This window comes from Crassostrea angulata, chromosome 2 (genome assembly GCF_025612915.1).
Source record: "Crassostrea angulata isolate pt1a10 chromosome 2, ASM2561291v2, whole genome shotgun sequence".
NCBI lineage: Eukaryota > Metazoa > Mollusca > Bivalvia > Ostreida > Ostreidae > Magallana > Magallana angulata.
In genome coordinates this window covers 60,466,644-60,486,559 of record NC_069112.1, presented here as the reverse complement: position 1 = coordinate 60,486,559, position 19,916 = coordinate 60,466,644, and the positions used below count along the sequence as shown (strand labels likewise).

The window sequence follows — 19,916 nt, the reverse complement described above, 5'->3', positions numbered from 1 at the left end:
TGACTTAAATTTTTCAGCAACACCCTGCTTCAACAACAAAAAGTAAAAAAAAACAGAATTTTTTTCTCCTCTCATTGAATGAACATTTTTAGTTTTTTCAAAAAATAACCTACGTTTTTGCGTATAAAAACATATTCTGTTAAGAACGTCATTATATTTTTGTAAAAACTGTAAATGAAGAAAAAAACTTACATTCACCTATGTTTTAATATTAATTGAAGATATTTCTTTTACAATAAATAACAAAATAAACACGTCTTGTGAGAGTATATTTATCACAAAACAATCCATTTAATGTTTTTATATCATATTGATTTCACGCAAAATGCATGTATGGAATATTTTAAATGGTTCATATTCTTGAAAATTAGACGTGAAATATTAAAAGCTTAGGGTTTATATTTCATATATTTGGCAAATTAAGACGATAGATAAATGTATGACAAATAAAGAAAAAATTAAACCGTTCTTTGACCCTTAAAGATAATTGTCACATGAAAATGATAATTTTCTGTACCCAGGACAGTGTTTTGCATTTATCGAATAATTCTCTTGCATCTGAAATACATTCTTGTAGTCAAACAAAATTGCAAAATCAGAAAATATTGATCGGCAAAAATCCTATTTTAGATCTCTTGTGTTTTGTTATATGTATGACAACTTCAACTATTTCCATTCCAATATTATGGGTAAACAAAGTATGCTATTGACACACACATCATATTTTAAGATTAATTAAACGACGCAAATCGATGTAATTCACGGTACACAATTTAATATTTTAATAAAGTTTTTTTTACAGCAGATTCAAATGAGGAATAGTGGCGATAAAGAGAAAATCTAACCCAGAAAAATAACTGTTACTTTCTAGCGTGTAGTTCATGTGTAAACAAAGGAGGTATTACCTACCGAAAATACGAATAATATAGCTAAAAGCATGATCACAAGAATACAATTAATGAAGATACTTACGTTAACAACACCAATGAACAAAAAGTAACCTTAAAATACTCCATTGAACTCGCAAAATTCATGAAAACAATAAAAATTCTCCCGAAGCGAACTAGCCTAGTCCGCCATTGTTTTCAAGCTAAATAAACCGCCTGACGTCACAAAATGTATATACAGTTTGAATGCCGGTTTTAGAGCCTGTTAAAATAGAAATTCCGAAGTCTTTTAAACATTACTGAAAAAATCATTGTGATATCTTCAGGTTATATCAATTCTTTACTACTTTAACGTATGCACTCATTCTTTTATTCTTATATAGTTAGAATTATTAAAAGAAAGTCAAAAAACATGCCTGTCGACATTCTCACTATGATTATCAAGGTGGCGATATATACTTCCGAGGAGGGTACCCTCCTTCCAAAGATAAAAACACGAAAGCAGATAAGTTTAAAGAAACCAAAACAGAGTTTTATTTACAACTAAATGTCAATCTTTCGAATAATAACAAGAAAAACGACATCCAGTAAGCAGATCATACCAAACCAGAAGGGTGCGGAACAATGTCAACACCGATGTGTTGACATTCTTCCGGGTCGACATTGATGCTATGTTTATCCGACGCAGTGTTGACCTTATACAGGATCCTCGTATATATATATATATATATATATATATATATATATATATATATATATATATATATATATATATATATATATACAGTACCCGCAACGTTATTTTTTACAAGATAAACGATAGGAAAGGATTCTTGCACGATAGGATAGGATTAACGCACGATAGAACAGTATACACGCACGAAAGGATAGGATTAACGCACGATAGAACAGTAAACACGCACGATATGATAGGATTGATACACGATAGGAGAAGTATAGGCGTCTGTTTAACCCCCCAAAACAATGGGCTATTGTTTAAAAAAGAACAATAGGAGAACAATGGGGGAGTATCGATTGGAGGCAGGTGGGGATCACCTGCCCCACCTGTCCCACCTCTCCCCCTAAGATTTTTAACCCCCCAAGACAATGGAGATTTATAACCCCACAAGACAATGGAGATTTATAACCCCACAAGACAATGAAGATTTTTAACCACACAACACAATGGTTATTGTAGGGGGGTGGGGGGTGGTCACCCGCCCGATATATGTAGACCACCAAAACACAACGGGGTATTGTATAGAGATGACAAAAGCAAGTATTTGTCATTGACCTTAACAAAGAGGAAAGGGAAAGGAGACCTGAGTGTAGTAACACTGAACGTGTACTTTTAAAACAGGGGTAGAGTAAGGACACGATCCTATGAATGAAAATGGAGTAGATTGATTACCCGAGCGTAGTAAAAGAAAATTCATATGAAGTGAAAGGTGTCCTTTTAAATATACAGAGAGAAAACTATGAATAGAGATCGGCTACATTTGAATATCGGTGTTGTTTGAGTAATGATACGGAAATTGGGTAGATTTAAATCTCGTTGTCGCTTGAGTAAAGATACCTGAACGTAAATGTCTGACTAAAGATGCCTGAACGTGAATATTTTTATATCTATCTTTTTCTTTCATTCTCTATCATGTTTTAACCTAAGGGACACGGTTGCGTGAGAAAATTCCACCTTCTGTCAGTTTGAAGCAATATCGACCAATTGTAATATTGTAGAAAATGCTGCTAGCTACAAGGAATGTTTTTCTGTCTATCTTTTCTTTCATTCTTTAACAGGTGGTTAATCCTGAGGAACTCTACTGCGTGAGAAAACACCGCCCCCTGTCAGTTTGAAGCAATCTCGACCAATCGCAATATCGTAAAATACTGCTGACTACAAGGAATGTAACGACAATTTCATTTTCTGACCAACTCGATCGGACCAACATGGACACGAACTGTCGGTTAATTAACGGCCGTGCTGTGTGCCCGCCAGGTAAATAGCGGTTGCATTACATGTGTTCGAAATGAAAATACGGTCATATATTTTTTGATGAAATATTTATGATTCTGTTTTATTTTCAGTGCATTTTATCACTCCAAGAATGCGGGACCAGGAGTCCGATGAATGTAAGTCATTGTTTGTTGAGTTGGTTTTGTATTAACATTGTTATTTATTTGTGGTCTTGTTATTTATTCGTTTTGTTTGTTTTCTTGTTTTTTTGTTTTTTTCTTGTTATTTTCATTACAAACGCCGAAGAATAGTACTTTGGTATTTTTGCTCATGTTTATTGTTTCTAGTTGTTCGTTTACTTCAGATACAATCCCTCATCGTTCAACCTCGACGAGCATAACGATTGACAGTGAACGGACACGCGTGTTAATCCAACCCCTGGTTACTACCCTGTTATGCACTTGAGTATTCACCCCCTAGCATAACCACAAACATCAATCTATTCCCAGTCTCGTAAACATTGTTCCATTGTCCTTTCTACTTAGGTCAGCACACACACTACCCCCCCCCCTCACTACTCAGGCTGGTACACATACTACCTTCGCCCCCACCTGTAATACTACTTGTTTTAGACATCCCCCCTTTCACTTCTTAGGTAAGGAACCTAAGAAGCCCTCACCACCCCCTCTCCCACTACTCAGACTAACAGCCACACCTTCAGGAACACCAATCATTCAGTAATCAAAGTAATTATGTTTATCTTTTTTAAAACTTATATTTATCTGATTAATAATTGGTTTTGCATGGTTTTATTCTTTCAATTTAGTCCATCATGTTTTAATTATATATGTTCAAGAAATTTTCCTTTATCACATGATGTATTAATACCTGACACTGAAAGTTTTGTGTATGTAAGAAATAAGTCAATTAATGATTTAAAAAAGTGTATTGATATTCTTATTATATTAAAATACCTTACTGTATTGATTTCAACAAGAAAATAGATCAATTTTCATTGGGTTTTTTTTTATTACAGCTCTAGACATCAGTATAACGTCATTGGTTCTGGCCCTCCTCCTCCTGCTCGGGTGGATAGCAAAGAGGCTTATGAGACACTGCACCCGAGTGAGGAGGAGGAGCAGAGGATTGGAAACTATTCCAAAGGAATGTGTATGTACTTATTTGTTTTATATTAATATTTTTGAAACTCTTAAATCATTCATTCTGAGTCATATTAAATTCAGTTTGCATGTAAAGTTTCCCAGTAAAAATTTTTGTAGCATAGATACATACTTATGTCTTTTGTTTTATGCAGAGTTTGAAATGGAACCCCGTCAAGGGATCAACCAACCGCCCCAAAGACCAACTGCACCACCCCCGCCACCCCAAGCTAGGTCTCTACCAGAGCCACCCCCGCGGGCGCCTCCAGCCAGGTCTCTGGCACAGCCACCACCGCGGGCGCCTGCGGGGGGGGGGGGAGAAATAATCTCCGCTCAGCAAAGAGGTAATTCAATGTTTAAAGTTCTCTCTCTCTCTCTCTCTCTCTCATACCAATGTATTTTTTTTACATGAAAATATGAACAAGCTCTTAACATTTCTCTTTCAAAATATGACGAACTGTATTTTTAATTTTCATTTTTTTTCAAAACCAATTTTATATATAGATATATATATATATATATATATATATATATATATATATATATATATATATATATATATATATATATATATATATATATATATATATATATATATATTCTCTTTAATTTCAGACCTAGGACAGAGTAGATGGGGCCAATCGGCAAGGTCTTCCAAGAAGAAGAAGATTGTTTTTTTAAAATAATTAAATTTGTTTTTGCATGATTTCAGTATTTTCTTCTTTTTTTAAATGAACAGGAAGGAATGTCATGCGCGGATCCAAGAAAAAAAATCGAAAGGAGGGGGGGGGGTGTCTGACAGTTATTTGAATTTACCAGGGGATTCGAGGTGTATTTTTTGAAATTTTATAATATAATTTAAAAAAAAAATGGAATTTTGAAGGGTATCTCTGACTCGTCCCCTCCTCCTCCTTTTCTAGATCCCTGCATGAATGTTGTGCAGTGATCCGTCCGCAAGTCGTAAAATTATAGAGGTTTAACCCTCCTAGTAAAATTTACCAATCTTCTCGTAATGGAATCATTGATATATGATAAAGGGAAAAACATATTTTTAAAAGATCACATTGACAATTTATTAACATTAAATTGTACAATAGTTAATTATTTTCCTCGTCCACACAGTCCTGTGATCTGAAATATAAATTGTTGTAAAAAGTCGTTACGAATACTACAAAACAATTATGAAATGAGAGACAATATATACAATTTAAGTGAATGAACTTACACAGGGATCTCGTCGGACTCTGAGAGGTCTCTATCGTTGCAATGAAATAAAAAAACAAAGGAAAAGTTTTATATTAGAAACAAGAGCGAGTATTAAAAATAATATGGATTTTTTTTTTAAAATAATTTAGGTAGTGTATAAAAAAAACTTACAAGGGAATTGCTAGAACTTCCGAACTGAGAAAAAAATTAAAAATAAAATCTTAGTGAAAAACAACCCCATTTTTTTCCCTTAGTTGAATTCTTTCAGCATATGAAAATTGATAGTCTATCCGAAACAAAGAAGATTAAAACCTACGACGAATTGATGATGATGGTGGAGTCTGCACTGTAAAACAGTATATTAATATTTATAAGTTTTATGAAATAATTGGAATTAGTTTTTTTGTTTTATTTAATATTTAAATTAAAAAAGACTTGTGAGCGATAAAAAAAAAATAAAAATAAAATCTTACCCAATGGGCGACAGTTCCCACTGAAGGGAACCGTCCTCTCCCCGGTTAAGTCTTCTTGGTTAACTGAGAAAAGAGAGATAACTTATAAAAAGTGAAAATATTAGATATATTTACTATGAGATCAGATTACTCCTTTCCCCTACTGAAATTATTATATTAATTAATATTACATTTACCAATTCCTTTTTGGGGCCCTGGGTGTGGTATTGGGTCTTTAAATAAAATCTTTATTTAGTGATTTTGAAGAAAGTTTATTTTAATTATCAATGTTTTTCATATAACTGATATAAAGAATGTATGAACTTTAGGATTACCGACCCACTATCGCTGCCGTTAATTGGTGTCATTCTAAATGAAAAAAAAAAGGATGATTTCAATTAAATTAAACCAAAATCTAGTCATGATCGAACTGCAAAATTTAAGAAACTGTGAAATAACGACATGAAAAGATATTGCAACCTACAATGCTGGGGTGGATGAACCTCCTCCAATCCCCCTCGTCTACTGTGTCTTAAAAAAGGTCAACAGAAATTAAAATAAATAAACTTTTTTTTAGAAGTACGGGAACACTCCTCCACTAGTTGTAGAGCTCGCTCTAGGAGCTCTACCAGCTCAATTTTTTTTTATTACAAATGCAGAAACTAAAACATTTTAATTGAAATTATCTTTAATCTACAGTAAACAGGAATAATATTATAGTCATAAGTAAAACGAATTAAAAAATTACTGACCTTGCCATTTGGATAACAATTCCGATCAGGAAATAAGGTGAAGTTTTCCAAATCTTTCATTTTTTATATCCGTTTTTTTTAAAGACTGAATTATGCTGTAAAATTGATTGGCTAAAAAGTATAATGAACGAAACGAGCATGAATGCTGGGGGAGGGGGAATACGGTAAACAACAAAAAGAGGGATTCGGAGGATCCACCCTACACAAAAAATTAATGTAGTCGTTTTATTTATTTTTATTTTTTCACTTTGGTTGACGACACCAAAGGGTACCCCCCTCCCCCCCCCCCCCCCCACGCGTTTTTTTTTCTCTAAATCATAAAAGAAGTTTGTAATAGAATTATGTCTAACTTATAAAATATTGAAGTGGTACTTATTTAACGAAACAATAGTAGATTGTCTAATGGTGTATGGAACCTCTGAGTTTCTCTCTCTCTCTCTCTCTCTCTCTCTCTCTCTCTCTCTCTCTCTCTCTCTCTCTCTCTCTCTCTCTCTCAACTGCTAGTCAAACTGTCGGGTTGTGCTTTTTTAAGCAAAAGTCAGAGTATCATTGATGTAGGGGTTAATAAGCTTTCTTTTTCCCTAACAATATTTAGGTCATAAAGGTACAGAAACCAATGGGGTATTGTTATCTAATTGAGTGATAGGGGCACGCGAGTAAATGTCATATATTGAGTTTATAATATAGACAATGTGGAAAGTCAAATATCAAAATCGAATGACACCGGTATAAAATTTGGTGGCAGACTATTCTAGCTCTACCTTTGGTTTCAATAGATGATCTTTACGACGTGTAATTGCCATTAATGATGATTTTCACAATCATTGTTATATTTCTTAGGATGAGTCTGTCTCAACACCCCCCCCCCCCCCGTGTGTATGTAATAACATAATGGGGATAGCGACCAATCCTTACGTACGTGCATGTCCAGTAAATGCACAGGTCGTCCAGATAGAGTGTCAAACCAATCGACTTGTTTTAGATTTTACGGTGAAACAATTTATGATTCATGGTGAATGTAATGACATACATGTAGAACACTTCAAGAGACTCTGCACCGATCAAGTTGAGGAAATAATAATGCAAAGAAACGGGAAAACTTTTGATTCCTCAGGTGTTTATTTCACAAATAAATAATGGTTAAAATAGATTTTCGTTTGTTTCGACATTAAAAAAAACAAAGACAAAAATAAAAAACACATCAAAACACTACAATTAATAATAAAATTTTCTAATTTAGTACTTTTTTTTTGGGGGGGGGGGGGGGTGTTAACAATCAACCAATTGCACAATGATCACATACTTTATTTGGTTACGTATACACGGCTCTGGGTTATTTGATCTGAATATCACCTGCCTGACACGCAATACTGATAATGTATTTTGTACTTTTTGTGCAAGATTTTATCAGAATCAAGCACGCTACGAAATATACTAAATGGGCAGGTGGTTTGCAGAGCTACTGATGTTTTTTGGTGAATATCATTACTCCGTCGTATTTATTTTTTTATTTTAATTACAAATGATTTGACTTTTTTTTAAAAGGGGCATGCTCACGATTTTTGTCAAAAATTATTTTTTTGATTTTAATGTTTACAATGCTTCAGTAAGGCATTTTTAATAGGCAACTGAAATTTGAGTGTCATTTGATGAGTTATAAGCGAGTTACAGAGCTTACAATTCTTTGCAAAGTAAACACAACTTTTGTTTACATTATGAATGTTGAAATGAAAATTCCAGTTTTAGACCTAAAATGAATGTATTAATCGTTAGGAACTGTTCAATTATGCTTTAAATGAATAATAATATAGACAAACCAGCTTGAAAAAGATTTTACTGGTATATTGAACCTATGTAAACAAAAACAGGGCACGAGCCTTGTTTACATCACGAAGAATTGTGAGCCCTGTATCTTGCTTCAAACTCAACGACTGGCACCCAAATTTCATTTTATCACTAGAAATGCATTGCAAAAATGTATTGCGAATAATAAAACAAGAAAAATAAATTTGACCAAAATCGTGACCATGCCCCTTTAAATTACACAATACGTATCACATTCTAAGTCAACCTTTCCTTTGTTAGAGATTTCAACTATGACTCCATTGTCTACCACCTTGTCGCTATCTGTTACCCTAAACGTGTGGAATTATTTTTTTGTGTTTTTTGTTCATTTGTTAACATCATTTATTATCGTTTTTATTATGAAGTGCAATTTAAGTTTTAACACTCTCTCTCTCATATTCGTCTGTATGTCAAAATAATAATAAATAGCCTCTGTAATGTACTTCATTGTGACCAGGCCATTTCGGTTTAATTGGCACTTTCCTCCCTCGTTTACCCTTTATTTCCACTCTGAGGTGTGAATGGCATAGAGTCTTTTCAAATGCATTGAGTGTACTTAACACAACATTATCCGGTTTCCCACTGCCAGTTTTGATAGCTTCTGAGAATGCTGACAATGTCATACGCTCTGCTTCCCCACTTCTTCTTCTGTTAAACAGTATTACTTGAGCAAGGCAAAATTGGGCTAACTCTGCATAGAGATGGGGATTTTCTTTGACTTACAAGCACACCCTTTTTGCTTCTGTGTCCAAATAAATGTTCAGTTTTTTGACATCCTCAACAAGTGGTATAAGCATTGGTTTGTTATATTTCTTCTCATGAAGCGATGACTAGGCCTGAGATGAAATAATATCAGTCCAGTCATTCTCTTAGAGGGAAACAAAAGTATCTGCAATTTTAATTTTGTCATCATTATTTTATTTTCTTTCAATCGGTTGCACGACATGCGATTTGTGTACCCTTTACAAGATGGTTAAAATCGCCGAATTGATAAAAAAAAAAACACCGGGGCACATCCCGCTTTGGCGATTTAGTTCCTCCAAAAAATATTCCAGTTATGTGGATCTATATCTGTTCTGATCAATACTGATGATTCGTTTTTAATAATGATAATCCATCATCAATTATTACTTACATTATACCTTAAAAAACGATATGTAACAACTTGTTGCGATAACCCACCCCCCCCCCCACATTTTCTTTCCACATTTGAAATATGGCAAATCTATTTTTAAATCAGGGTTACACACGTGCACGGGAAATCTCCCTTTTACCGAAAACACTTGCTCACTATTGCTCATTTTAACGCATGTTACATTTCAATCAATTGTAAATGTACAGTACCGATCAGACCCAACCGAACACCAGAGTAAACCTCAGGTTTACTTTTTTGGCTTACTTTGCGTTTACTTTATGAAAATTTTGGTCTACTCCGGGTTTACTTGGATATTGCTTTTGAGGTCAACAGTATGCACTGACGTGTGAAGCAGACCCGTCTTTTATTTTACCATCTACTGCCTGTAATTTCTGCCCCTCGTGTATTCCGAATACACAGTTAGCATCTGTTTTAAGGGGTATAATTCTAACTAGGTTTACTCTCTGTGTCCACTCTGAGTTTACTCTGGGTCCACTGTAGTAAACCTGAGGTAAACCCAGAAAGTAAACCCAGGGTTTAGTTGGGTTTTACTTTCTCTTATGTTGGGTCTGATCGGTATTTTAAATAATGACACATTAAATTTGCATCGATATATCTTTTTATGAAAAATCTTGATATTGCTTGCTCTTGTTGCCGGCACTGTTTGGGAGATGGTAACTTTTAAACTTTAGATATGCCTGACGTCATGACATCAGGCAATAAAACAAGTCATTTTACTCCGAATCCTCTATTTTGTTGACAAACAGCTTATTTACTAAGTCTTCCAATTTAATTGTCACGGCATCGGAAGTTTTTTTCTTAACAATGTTGTTGGAAACAGCGAAGGAATCTTCATGTTTATCCGAGCCGCCAATTCTGTTTACTTCTACGTCATGTCCGCCCATGTCTTATTTTGGCCTTTTTGGCGCGTTATTAGAAACGTCGTCGGCCTTTCTTGTTGTATTTTGTTTTCCAACCAATTTAGAATCACTGCCGATTCTGCTTGCACCTAAATCAAGTTATTTATTGCGTCAAAGGATATCTTCATGGCCATCATAGCCGAATTTTGATCAACCGTGATTTTTTTGAACATTGATTCGGTCACAAATTCAGTGTTGTGCACATTATTTTGTTCCCTGCACACATCATCTTGCGTTGATAGGTAAATAGTTGTGCCATTAATTCTTGCAAACTAATAATCTTGATTCCTTTTTTTTTACCTTAAGAAGCGGTAAGTAGGTGAGGCAGTGGACCCACTTCTTTTGTAATCTAGGAAATGATTGTGTAGTTTCACTTTTCTTACTCTTTAATTCCTCTAAAGAAACGAAATCAAAGAAAAGTGTGCCAACTATATTACTACATGTACACCTGCAACAAACAGAACTGAACGTAAACACTGAATTTAAACTAACAAAATTCTATGCATACATTCTAATATTTATGTTTATATTAAATTGGTCAAATAAGTGCATTTTAATATGTTGATACAGCTAAAAACAATAAAGAGTATTAACTACATGTAAATTACAGAAACAAAACAGAAATTTCTCACTGACCAAACAAATATTACACGTAATATCTAACGAATCGTCAATAGGAAGGATGCATTATCTTTTCTTAACCTGTACACAAGAACACCTCAGGGCAAATTCAGGTATGGTCATTCTACCTTTTCAACAGCTGCTTATTTTGTTCAAGAGTTTAATCGACCAAAACCCAGGATTTCAGTTTTTAACTGGATGTATGTAGAGGCAGACACTACAAATACCACAGGAAGGCTGAAAAGGCGTAAGTCTTAATGATATGTCAATTCAGCAAAGCATTGACATTGTGATGTCACGTGACAATCTCTTACTAGTAGGATTCAGGGATATGGAGGATGAAACAAATTCAGTTAAGGTCGTATTCTGTCATCAATTTTTACCCCAAGTGGGTCTCCATACATATACATGTCGTAAAATTCAAACTGTTACAATTTTCAACAAAACTTCCACAATAGATTAAATGAATCATATTTTACACAATAAACCCTTATTAAATGCATACGTGCCAAAGGAATAGGTAAAATTTTGTCATTTACGACATACCATAGTCGGCGCGAACAACAATGGAGAGGGAAATCCGAAATGAGAAAGGGTCGCTTCGTTTCATAGCGATGTGAACAGCAGTACGAGTCCTCCGAAAATGAGAACTGAGAGACGAGGAAAGATGAGGGGAAATTTAAACAAAATAATCGCGAAAACAATTATTTTAGAACTGCAACTAACGAGCGAAATGAGTCAGAGGAAATTCCAGTAGAGGAAATCGAGATAGTTTACAGCAAAAATGTAAGTCGTCAGTGCTTTTAGACTTAGTATAGTTAAAATGGCAACGTTTATGCTACACTATGCCCATCATATAATTTTTTTTCAAACTCAAATATCGCATATATACATTGCAACAAGCAGGCGATACATGTGTATATGGCGGCCCATGCGGTTACCGAAATGGCTATTTTATAAGAAACACAAATTTTGAATGTTTATATAGTAACTATTTTCATTTTATTTTAATTTCGGCAATTCTACAATAGAAATAAACCTTGCTAATAAACAGGATATCATAGCTGGAAAGTTATTCTTCAGTTTTATCATTTTTAATAGTGTCAAGTCAAATCCAGTCAAAGAAATATGATAGGGGACAGCTTATCTACAAATCAGTATTGATTCATGAGGGGGTTTTTTTCGAGATGATCCTCTAAATATATTCAAGCCAGCCAATAGTTTAAAATAAATCTGATTAACTGGTCAATATTTTTTCTGAGAATCTTACATTTAAATTCTAATTGAATGTCTGTTTTCATGTAGAGCTACATTTGTATATATATATTCATAGTAAAGAGATACAACAGAGTCTAAGAAATTAAAGTAGTGTGTGTATGCACTATACTTTTTACAGCACTAATACAATATAAGTCACAATAAATATTAAATGTGGCAAATTAATGATTTATTTGTTACACAATGGCATGGACATTTAACCTTTAAAATGTCATTTTTTCTGCATATCTAGTCTAAAGCAGAAAACTAGCAAGTTAACCATAATTTTGCTTATTAATATTAATTTTTATATAACAGGAAATGAATAATACGTGAACAAACAGAAACCCTGAGATTTGCTTCAGTCAGACTAGCCAACTTGGACCTTTAACAGTAATAAAAAATCATTAAATATCATGCAGACAAATGATGCCTAGTGAAAGAAGTTTGCTTGAATGAGATAAGTGGTATATGTTCTTAAGTAAGTAAGGGGCACCCGTCAATTTTAATAATAAATTAAACTACATTATAATCAGAATACTTTCACCAGTTTTAAGTTTTCAAATTTTAAAAGGGTAAAATATATAAAATGCTTGGTCTCATGACGTAAAGAGTAATAGGTGATGCTCAAACTCATTGCGCTATGATGTAATTTTGGATGAAAACATTCATAAAATAATATTTGATTTAATCGTTTACTGTGATAGGAAGAAGGTTTCAATGAGGTGGTCCATACAACCCTAGTTAATGCCAGTACATTTACTATAAACCATTGATCAACTTGACAAATGAAACATTAAAATTTGGGATAATATGTCATTGAACTTGAAAGTCTTTATGACTTGTTCAATGGATGCTCTAAGCTATCTTCAACCTTCTTTTCGCATTTACACAAAGATGCACACACTGTGCAACACATATTAGCTTTTTACATCGATGTGGTAGTGGTTTAACTTATATACAAATAATACAAATATGTTGTACTTTTAAATTTTATCTATAACTGTTTAAAAGTTAAAATCAACATACAATGTACATATGGGATAACTACAACAATAAATAACTAAAACTAAAAGAAATTAGGGTCACATTCAAATGTAGTTGTATATATCATTCATTTAATTTAGATTTTTCATCTCTGTCCGCTCTTCCAAATATCTAGACATGTATTTAGTTGTTTTTTTGGTATTTCAAGTTTCACGAATATGTTAGGAAAGCCATTAAGAAAAATGTTGGACACAAAATATACAAAAATGAACAAAACCGCATTGTATCATATTCATGTGTAAAATTTCCACGCTTGCAGGGGATGTCATGAAGTATTTACAAAAATAACGTTAACACACAGTTGTATTGGTTAATGTCTAAAACAAATTGTTTTTCAACATCACTTATTTCTATGTATTATGTATAACATTTAAAAGCATTTACTTTTAAATGCCTTTGTTCAACCACAGAAAATGTATTAAGACTAGACTTTAATAGAAACGACACATTTTACTATTTATTTATCAAATATTCCTTTTACCTTTTAATGCTTACTCACGAAAGGCGGTGAAGCTCAACAAACTAAAAGCACAAGGTTTTGCGCTAAATGTAACAAGGAATGATAATACTTAAATATTAATTATCCTTAACTTTTTATACTGATGTTATTTTGCTTGCATTAAATCTCTATGAGTTCGCAGAATTTGACATATTACAATCGTGGTGATGTTACAGCTTTTTTTAACATGTTTAAATCGCGTGCCATATAATTGTCGTACAAAAAATTAGAAAAGAATCAACAGAAATCATGCAAATTATTTTGACTTACAAATACAATAAAACTTTTTTTTAGTTCTGCAAAAATAGTCTTGAAGAAAACAATTAAGAAAATTAGATCAAATGTCCCCTGTTTTGCTTTAGATTTATTTTTGTATCAGCTTAATGCCAAATTATATTTATATCATTTAAATAATATTTTGTGCAGAACAGATTTTATTTATGACAATAATCTAATAGTATTTTGAATTTGACAAATAAAACCATGAGAAAACTACTTCCTTAATGTTTGCGGCGAAAGCCGGTACTAGTTTAATCGCATGATATTTCAGTATTAGCTATTTATAATGAAAAGTATCTAAATTTTCAAGTAATTATAGTCAAATTAGTTTCAACATAAAGAACAAAGACAGCGTTTTATTATGAAATTAATTTTATGAAATTTCTAACAGAAACACAATTTGGCATTGTAGACATTGAATGAAAGTTCATCTAAAATGAACAATTATTTCAAGTAATTTTTCTTTTCTTTTTTGTCATAAACAGTCACTGTATCACATTGTATTTTATTAATACTGTCACCAAATATTGTTGACAGTTCTCTTAGCACTTGCATTCGGTAAACCTACCGAACAGTCTTCAACGTTTTAACTTTATGGAGCACAGTTGGCAGTAGATGGTAACAGAGGTACAAACCTTCTCCAAGAAGAGTGTACATACACAGGAGGAAACGACACCAATCCCTGGTGGAGGGTGGACCTACTGACTCTGTATACCATTATATATATCAAAATACTCAACAGAGGGATTGACGCAGGAGGAGGTAAGTGTTCAACGTGACGTTATCAGGTATGTACAGTGAAACTACATTGCTAAATTTTTACTTGGTTGCAAATGTTTTTGTTGAGAAGTAATTAAATTTCTAAGAAAAATAACATGCATATGAGTAATAAAATGAAGAAACAACTTTAACTTGGAAAACATTGTTCTTTAAATTTTTTTGTTAATTTTTACATCTGCGTTTTAATTTTTTAAAGATGCGTCAGACCGACTTCGGGACGTTACCGTCACTGTAGGGTTGACAGAATCTGATGTGAACACTCCTTGTGGTTTCTTTGCTGGTCCCGGTATCGCGTCACAGCTGGTCGTCATCGACTGTACGACATTACGACGGGAAGATTCGTTAAGATCTCCAAGACAACTGAGGCTCTCACTCAATGTGAAATCGACGTGTTTGGATTCTCCTTCTAATTAATATCAAAGATACGATACCGTATTATGTTAAATGTTTGCGCGTTTCCACCCTTTCAGGTTCACTCCTTATAGATGTAAGAGATCATATCGATATTCTTGGAGTTTCACATTAGACTAAATGTTATAGATCTGACACTGCATGCATGGTTTTTATGAACTTTTATATTGAATTTCTCTCATCAAAAATACCTAATCAGAACGTGTTGGGTTTTATTAGGGTCTTCCGTTTCCAACGGAAGACCCTCTTGTTATTCTTCGGTTTCTTTTTATTAAGGTCTTCCGTTTCCAATGGAAGACCTTATTGTTTTCGTACGATTTCTTTTTCCCTATTATTATTATTTTTCTTTTTTTTCTTACAATTTTTGTGCACGCGATTTCTCAAAAACGGCTTGGCCGATTTTCATGAAACTTCCAGATCTGTTGGATAAAGATCTAAACCTGATAGGTTTTTTATTATATTGATGACGTCACTTCCGTTTTTGAGAAATTGACGTTTTAGCGATTTTTAGGGGGGTTGCTTGTCCGTGGAACTTCTCATAAACGATAAAAGATATCGAGTTCAAACTTTCAGGGAGAGTAGACAAAAGATTGTAGATTTGTAATTTTATTTTCATTTTGATCTGGCTTGAAAGGCGCCGAAGCTCGCCTGGACCCGAAAATTGACATGAAAAAAAACGTCGTAATTTTTGTGGTTTTCTTTGATAATCTCTTTTCTGAAAAATATTTTGTTAAGACATGTAATGTAAAAAAGTTTCTATTTACAAGACCTTTTCTTTAAAATCAAGAAAAAGGGGCTGGCACCTCAAATAAGGGGTCCAAACGGCTCTAAAGTATTTAATCTGTAGCCCTTTACTGAGATATATTTTGTGAAATATTAAAGAAGCAAATATGTTTATCTCACAGTTATGTATTCAAGCAATGTAATAATTTTGTCATGAATTATGTAATTAAGGGTTTTTAGGGGCCAAAAGTCCAAAATCTCGATCACCCATATCTCAGGAAGGAAACATATTTTGTAATGCAATACAGAAGAAAAGTTCTTCAAATTAATGTTCTTAACAAAATGCAGCCTTCAAAATTTTGTTAAACGGCCCCTAAAAGGAGATAAGGGATCGGCCCCTAAAACTTTCTTTCTCATATATCTCCAAAACGGTAACGAATTTCTAAACACTTGTTGAACAAAATTTGTTGAGAATTAGATAACCTTTCATTTGATATCAAGATAAAGGGGCTGGCCCCTAAAATTTGGGGACCAAAGAGCTCTAAAGTCTTAAATCTGTAGCCCTTTACTGAGAGATATTTTGTGATATATTATAGAAGCAAACATGTTTATCTCACAGTTATGTATTCAAGCAATGTAATAATTTTGTCATGAATTACGTAATTAAGGGTTTTTAGGGGCCAAAAGTCCAAAATTTCGATCACCCTTATCTCAGAAAGGAAAAATATTTTGTAATGCAACACAGAAGAAAAGTTCTTTAAATGAATGTTCTTAACAAAATGCAGCCTTCAAAATTTTGTTAAACGGCCCCCTAAAAGGAGATAAGGGATCGGCCCCTAAAACATTCTTTCTCATATATCTCCAAAACGGTAACGAATTTCTAAACACTTGTTGAACAAAATTTGTTGAGAATTAGATAACCTTTCATTTGATATCAAGAAAAGGGGCTGGCCCCTAAAATTAGGGGACCAAAGAGCTCTAAAGTCTTTAATCTGTAGCCCTTTACTGAAAGATATTTTGTGAAATGTTATAGAAGCAAATGTGTTTATCCTACAGTTATGAATTCAAGCAATGTAATGATTTTATCATGTGTTACGTAATTAAGGGTTTTTAGGGGCCAACTGTGCAAAAGTTTGATCATCCATATCTCAGAAAGGAAAAATATTTTGTAATGCAGTACAGAAGGAAAGTTATTCAAAATGATGTTCTTAACGAAATGCAACCTTCAAAATTTCGTCAAACGGCCCCTATAAGAAGATCAGGGGTCGGCCCCTAAAACCTTCTTTCTCATATATCTCCAGAACGGTATTGAATTTCTAAACACTTGTTGAACAAAATTTGCTTAGAATTAAATGACCTTTCACATAATATCAAGAAAAAGGGGCTGGCATATAAAATTTGGGGACCAAAGAGCTCTAAAGTCTTAAATCTGTAGCCCTTTACTGAGAGATATTTTGTGATATATTATAGAAGCAAACATGTTTATCTCACAGTTATGTATTCAAGCAATGTAATAATTTTGTCATGAATTACGTAATTAAGGGTTTTTAGGGGCCAAAAGTCCAAAATTTCGATCACCCTTATCTCAGAAAGGAAAAATATTTTGTAATGCAACACAGAAGAAAAGTTCTTCAAATGAATGTTCTTAACAAAATGCAGCCTTCAAAATTTTGTTAAACGGCCCCCTAAAAGGAGATAAGGGATCGGCCCCTAAAACATTCTTTCTCATATATCTCCAAAACGGTAACGAATTTCTAAACACTTGTTGAACAAAATTTGTTGAGAATTAGATAACCTTTCATTTGATATCAAGAAAAGGGGCTGGCCCCTAAAATTAGGGGACCAAAGAGCTCTAAAGTCTTTAATCTGTAGCCCTTTACTGAAAGATATTTTGTGAAATGTTATAGAAGCAAATGTGTTTATCCTACAGTTATGAATTCAAGCAATGTAATGATTTTATCATGTGTTACGTAATTAAGGGTTTTTAGGGGCCAACTGTGCAAAAGTTTGATCATCCATATCTCAGAAAGGAAAAATATTTTGTAATGCAGTACAGAAGGAAAGTTATTCAAAATGATGTTCTTAACGAAATGCAACCTTCAAAATTTCGTCAAACGGCCCCTATAAGAAGATCAGGGGTCGGCCCCTAAAACCTTCTTTCTCATATATCTCCAGAACGGTATTGAATTTCTAAACACTTGTTGAACAAAATTTGCTTAGAATTAAATGACCTTTCACATAATATCAAGAAAAAGGGGCTGGCATCTAAAATTAGGGGGATCAAAGGGCTCTAAAAGTCGTTTATCTATAACCCTTTATTAAGAGATATTTTTTGAAATGTTATAGAAGCAAATGTGTTTATCTCACAGTCATGTATCCAAGCAATGTAATGATTTTGTCATTTATTACGTAATTAAGGATTTTTAGGGTCCAAAATTTCGATCACCCATATCTCAGCAAGGAAAAATATTTTGTAATGCAATGCAGAAGAAAAGTTGTTTAAATTAATGTTTTTAACAATATTCAACCTTTGAATTTTCTTTATATGGCCCCTATAAGGAGATAAGGGATCGGCCCCTAAAACATTCTTCTTCATATATCTCCAGAACGGTAACGAATTTCTAAACACATGTTGAACAAAATATGTTAAGAATTATATGAACTTTCATTTTATATCAGTAAAAAGGGGCTGGCCCCTAAAATAAGTGGACCAAAGGGCTCTAATGTCTTTAATCTGTAGCACTTTACTGAGAGATATTTTTTGAAAGGTTATAGAAGCAAATATGTTTATCTCAGAGTTATGTATCCAAGGGATACAATGGATTTGTACTTTTTCCATATTATGTTTTGCTGTCGAAAATCAAAGTCGATGATGTCATATTTTCTTCAAAAAATCGGACGGAAGACCTCCTCGTTGCTCGCAACGAGATCGTGTCTAGTTATTATTATTTTTCTTTTTTTTCTTACAAATTTTGTGCACGCGATTTTCCAGAAACGGCTCGACCGATTTTCATGAAACTTTCAGATATGATAGATATTGACTTGAACCTTATATGTTTTTGATTATATTGATGACGTCACTTCCGTTTTTGAGAAACTGACGTTTTAGCGATTTTTAGAGGGGTGGCTTGTTACTCTAACTTCTCCGAAACTATAAAAGATATTGAGTTCAAACTTTCAGGGATAGTAGACAAAAGATTGTAGATTTGCAATTTTATTTTCATTTTGATCTGGCTTGAAAGGCGCCGAAGCTCGCCTGGACCCGAAAATTTAGTTTAAAAAAATGTCGTATTTTTTTCTGGTTTTCTTCGTTTATCTTTTTTCTGAAAAATATTTTGTGAAGACATGTAATGCAAAAAAGGTTTATATTTACAGGACCTTTCATTTGATATCAAGAAAAAGGGACTGGCCCCTAAAAAAAAGGGGACCTAAGGGCTCTAAATCTTTAATCTGTAGCCGTTTACTGAGACATATTTTGTGAAATGTTATAGAAGCAAATGTGTTTATCACACCGTTATGCATCTAAGTAATGTAATGATTTTATCATGTGTTACGTAATTAAGGGTTCTTAGGGGCCAAAAGTCTTAAATTTTGATCACCCATATCTCAGAAAGGAAAAATATTTCAAAATGCAGTACAAAAGAAAAGATGTTCAAAATGACGTTCTTAACAAAATGCAACCTTCAAAATTTTTCAAACGGCCCCTATAGGGGATCGGCCCCTAAAACCTTCTTTCTCATACATCTTAAGAACGGTAACGAATTTTTTAAACACTTGTTGAACAAATTTTGTTTAGAATTAAATGATCTTTCATTTGAAATCAAGAAAAAGGGGCTGGCCCCTTAAAAAAGGGGACCAAATGGGCTCTAAAGTCTCTAATCTGTAGCCCTTTACTGAGAGATATTTTGTGAAATGTTATAGAAGCAAATGTGTTTATCTCCCAGTTATGTATCCAAGCAATGTTATGATTTTATCATGTGTTACGTAA

The 19,916-nt window shown here is 33.4% G+C and overlaps 1 protein-coding gene and 1 pseudogene across 1 annotated transcript; both read left to right on the top strand.

Annotated features, from left to right (window-relative positions):
• Positions 1 to 2,582: 2,582 nt before the first annotated feature.
• Positions 2,583 to 5,559, top strand: LOC128174607 (uncharacterized). Its single transcript, XM_052840121.1, has 5 exons — positions 2,583 to 2,883; positions 2,973 to 3,017; positions 3,878 to 4,011; positions 4,159 to 4,345; positions 5,462 to 5,559. Exons 1-5 carry the CDS (start codon positions 2,835 to 2,837, stop codon positions 5,557 to 5,559), a joined length of 513 nt encoding a protein of 170 aa, XP_052696081.1. The 5' UTR covers positions 2,583 to 2,834.
• Positions 5,560 to 14,547: 8,988 nt separating this feature from the next.
• Positions 14,548 to 15,388, top strand: LOC128173336 (fucolectin-like; annotated as a pseudogene).
• Positions 15,389 to 19,916: the final 4,528 nt, after the last annotated feature.

Coding starts and splice junctions, on each gene's coding strand:
- LOC128174607 (XM_052840121.1), top strand. CDS start 2,835: ATGGACACGAACTGTCGGTTAATTAACGGCCGTGCTGTGTGCCCGCCA. Junction 4,012..4,158: donor AAACTATTCCAAAGGAATGT/GTATGTACTTAT, acceptor TTTTATGCAGAG/TTTGAAATGGAACCCCGTCA. Junction 4,346..5,461: donor AATCTCCGCTCAGCAAAGAG/GTAATTCAATGT, acceptor TTTTTCCCTTAG/TTGAATTCTTTCAGCATATG.